The 3,562-nt window shown below is 36.7% G+C and overlaps 1 protein-coding gene across 11 annotated transcripts in view; it reads right to left on the bottom strand.

The window, feature by feature from the left end:
* Positions 1-3,562, bottom strand: part of LOC108283404 (putative RNA-binding protein Luc7-like 2) — a 66,417-nt gene that overhangs the window by 14,100 nt on the left and 48,755 nt on the right. For all 11 annotated transcript variants that reach the window (XM_017499742.2, XM_037728255.1, XM_017499741.2 and 8 more), the window contains 2 exons: positions 3,202-3,378; positions 604-695 (listed from right to left, as the gene is read on the bottom strand). In XM_017499742.2, the coding sequence (XP_017355231.1) occupies positions 604-695; positions 3,202-3,378 (269 nt within the window). The remainder of the gene's footprint in view (positions 1-603; positions 696-3,201; positions 3,379-3,562) is intronic.

The following is a 3,562-nucleotide window of genomic DNA, read 5'->3' as shown; positions in this document are numbered from 1 at the left end:
AATTACAAAATAATGTTGCCACCATGATGCTATGTGATTTTAGTTGCCAATGGGTAAAAGTGACTCAAAAGAATGTTTAGACATTCCAAATACTAAGAATTATAAGATTTTATCAATAAATGAATACCAATGTAAGAAAAATTATACACAATTAGGTATTATTACTTAACTTTTTAATAGTTTATAGCTCCCAGAATTGAGGAAATTTAAAAAATCCCTTCAATGAAACAATCCCCCCTCAAACCTTTTAACAAAATACATCATAAAAACAAAAATAATTCTGTGCTAACCTGGTACAAGTCTAGACCAACATGAAAAATCAAAGGAGTAGAAAAAGATTGTTATATATCTTACAAGATATGAAGCGTTCTTTATGCGCTCTTCCACAGATTTTTAGAAGAAATCACATTCAGTTAAATGGCCAAGAGTTAAGATATTTGTATAATTAAACATTTACATAATTTGCACAGCAATATTTTTTAAAGTAAGCAGAAGTTTCCCATCTCCCATAACAGATTTATCCCCCTCTAAAATTTAAAATCAATTATCTCTTTTTAGAACCACAGAGATTCAACTTCAATTACTCGGCCCTTTACTCCATACCTCCTCAGCTTCTCTCTTTCTTCTCTCTCCCTTTCTTCTCTTCGTTTCAGCCGTTCCTGGTTTCTTTTCTCCTGCTTCTCAGCTACAACTCTCTTAAAAATGACAATAATAAATGAGGAGCATATTTACTGAGGCCATTCTTAACTTCACCCTAAAATGTACAATATCTGGTTTCTTATAGTACATTTACTGTCAAAGTCTATTTAATAATTCAATTTGAAGTACTGCCAGATATAATCATTAGGCTTATAAGTTGCTTTTCAAAATCTTTCCCCATTTTGTGGAAAATGTGCAAAATTCACATTTCTCCATTATTTCTGCTTGTGTTTTTAAAATTTTTAAATGAAAACATTATTTTAAAATAGAGACAGAATAGGGCCGGGCGCGGTGGCTCAAGCCTGTAATCCCAGCACTTTGGGAGGCCGAGGCGGGTGGATCACGAGGTCAAGAGATCGAGACCATCCTGGTCAACATGGTGAAACCCCGTCTCTACTAAAAATACAAAAAATTAGCTGGGCATGGTGGTGCGTGCCTGTAATCCCAGCTACTTAGGAGGTTGAGGCAGGAGAATTGCCTGAACCCAGGAGGCGGAGGTTGCGGTGAGCCGAGATCGTGCCATTGCACTCCAGCCTGGGTAACAAGAGTGAAACTCCGTCTCAAAAAAAAAAAAAAAAAAAAAAAAAAAAAAAAAAAAAAAAAAAAAAAAAAAAAAAAAAAAAAAATAGAAAAAAAAAAAAAAAAAAATAGAGACAGAATATCGCTATGTTGCTCAAACAGCGAGTCAGTCTCCAACTCCTGGGCTCAAGTGATCATCCTACTGCAGCCTCCTAAAGTGCTAGAATTACAGGTATGAGCCACTCAGGCCTCTCTATAATTTTATTATTATTTTTTTAGAGACACAGTCTCACTCTGTTGCCCAGACTGGAGTGCAGTAGCACTATCTCAGCTCACTGCAACCTCCACCTGCCAGGTTCAAACGATTCTCATGCCTCAGCCCTCGGAGGAGCTGGGATTACAGGCATGCATCACCACACCCAGCTAAGTTTTGTATTGATATTTTTTAGTGGAGATGGGGTTTCACAATGTTGCTCAGACTGGTCTCCAACTCCTGACCTCAAGTGATCCGACTGCCTTGGCCTCCCAAAGTGCTGGGATTACAGGCATGAGCCACCATGTCCAGCTCCAGGATTTCTTTTTTTGTTTGTTTTGTTTTTATTTATTTTTTTCCCCACGATTTCTTAATGACATTTCCAAGTCATTTCTACAAGATTTTCCTCCTCTGAATGTTTTCCAGTATTATGTTGTATTTTTTTTTTAATCAACCATTATAAATCACTACAAGTTATGCCCTGTGATTTCTAATATGGAAATGTCTTAGGTCACTTCCAATTACCATCCTGATGCTGCTGCTTTTAAAGATATGAAAAAAATGCTAGAGTTCTGTTGCTAGGTCTATACATGCAAAGATTTCCAAGTAGGAACCACTGGAGCTTTAACTTGGAGCCCAATAACTATTTGCTATAGTGATCATTTCAACAAGTTTTAAAAAATTACTTGAGATCACCCCAGCTACCCAGAATACCACAAAGAGCCCATTGTTACCTGTGAATATGGAGATGTCCCTAGGCATTTTCTGATTTTACGTTATTTTAAATGCTATGGACCTTGAGTTAATTCCAGTGATAACAGTTACATAGAAAATGACTATCCCAGGTTTCCCATCAGCCAGTCTTCAATTCATGAAAAAACACTATAATGCCACAATTCTTTAAAAGCTATCAGCATATTAAAAGGTAAATAGATTATATCAACCAATACTCATCTTTACCACTTCAGAAATATCATCATGATTTTTTGTTTATCCCCTCTAAATAACTTTAGACTAAAAAATGTGTTGGCTTCTAACTTCAGAAGCCGACATATTTAATATAATTGTCCTTTTTAAAAATATATAGATTCTTTTTGGCCAGGGGTGGTGGCTGACGGCTATAATCCCAGCACTTTGGGAGATCAAGGCAGGCAGATCACAAGGTCAGGAGTTTGAGGCCAGCCTGGCCAATATGATAAAGCCCCATCTCTACTAAAAATACAAAAATTAGCCAGGCATGGTGGCATGTGCCTGTAATCGTAGCAACTTGGGATGCTGAGGCATGAGAACTGCTTTAACCCAGGAGGTGGAGGTTGCAGTGAGCCAAGATTGCACCATTACACTCCAGCCTGGGCGACAGAAAGACACTCTGTCTCAAAAAAAAAAAAAAAAAAAAAAATTACATTATTGACCTTATTGAAAAGAATGAGAACAATGAAATTTTATGGGACTCTGTATTAGAAACTAGTTTGAAAGATTCCTAACTCAGTGTCACAGCTAACATAAAACGGTAACTCCCAAAATAGCAGGATAATATTTAAAAGTCTGCTCCTCAGACAGCATCCATTAAACCAACTTGAATTTCATCTATAATCCTACATTGTTCAGTATTAATCATTAGATACTATATATTACCGAACGACAGTCAAGAATATTAAACAAAAAGATAATACAGATCAAAAGAACAAGAGGGTAAGGAGGATAAAGTGAGGACTATTTTACCAATATACCTTTAATTCTTCAAGCTTCTCTCTTATTTCAATAAATCCCAGGTGCAGTTTACCCCCAAAATGATCAGCCAGTCTTCTGTCATTATCATGAAGTCCTAAATAGGCAGAGCAGACTTCACAGACTCGAAGTTTCTGCTGCTGAAAACTCGAAGCTGGCATAGAATTCCGATAAACTTCCTAAACAAAAGTAAGAAAAAAATGACCATATAAATCTCACTAAAAGTCACACAGTTAAATAAAATATACTATGCTTATACCAAAAGTGTTTTCTAAAGAATACACAAAAGCAGCCAGGCATGGTGGCTCATGCCTGTAATCCCAGCACTTTGGGAGGCTGAGGCAGGCAGATCACATGAAGTCA

Source organism: Cebus imitator, unplaced genomic scaffold, assembly GCF_001604975.1.
Source record: "Cebus imitator isolate Cc_AM_T3 unplaced genomic scaffold, Cebus_imitator-1.0 Scaffold260, whole genome shotgun sequence".
NCBI classification, from domain to species: domain Eukaryota; kingdom Metazoa; phylum Chordata; class Mammalia; order Primates; family Cebidae; genus Cebus; species Cebus imitator.
Note: the sequence above shows the minus strand (reverse complement) of the source record. Positions and strands in the feature narration are given on the sequence as shown.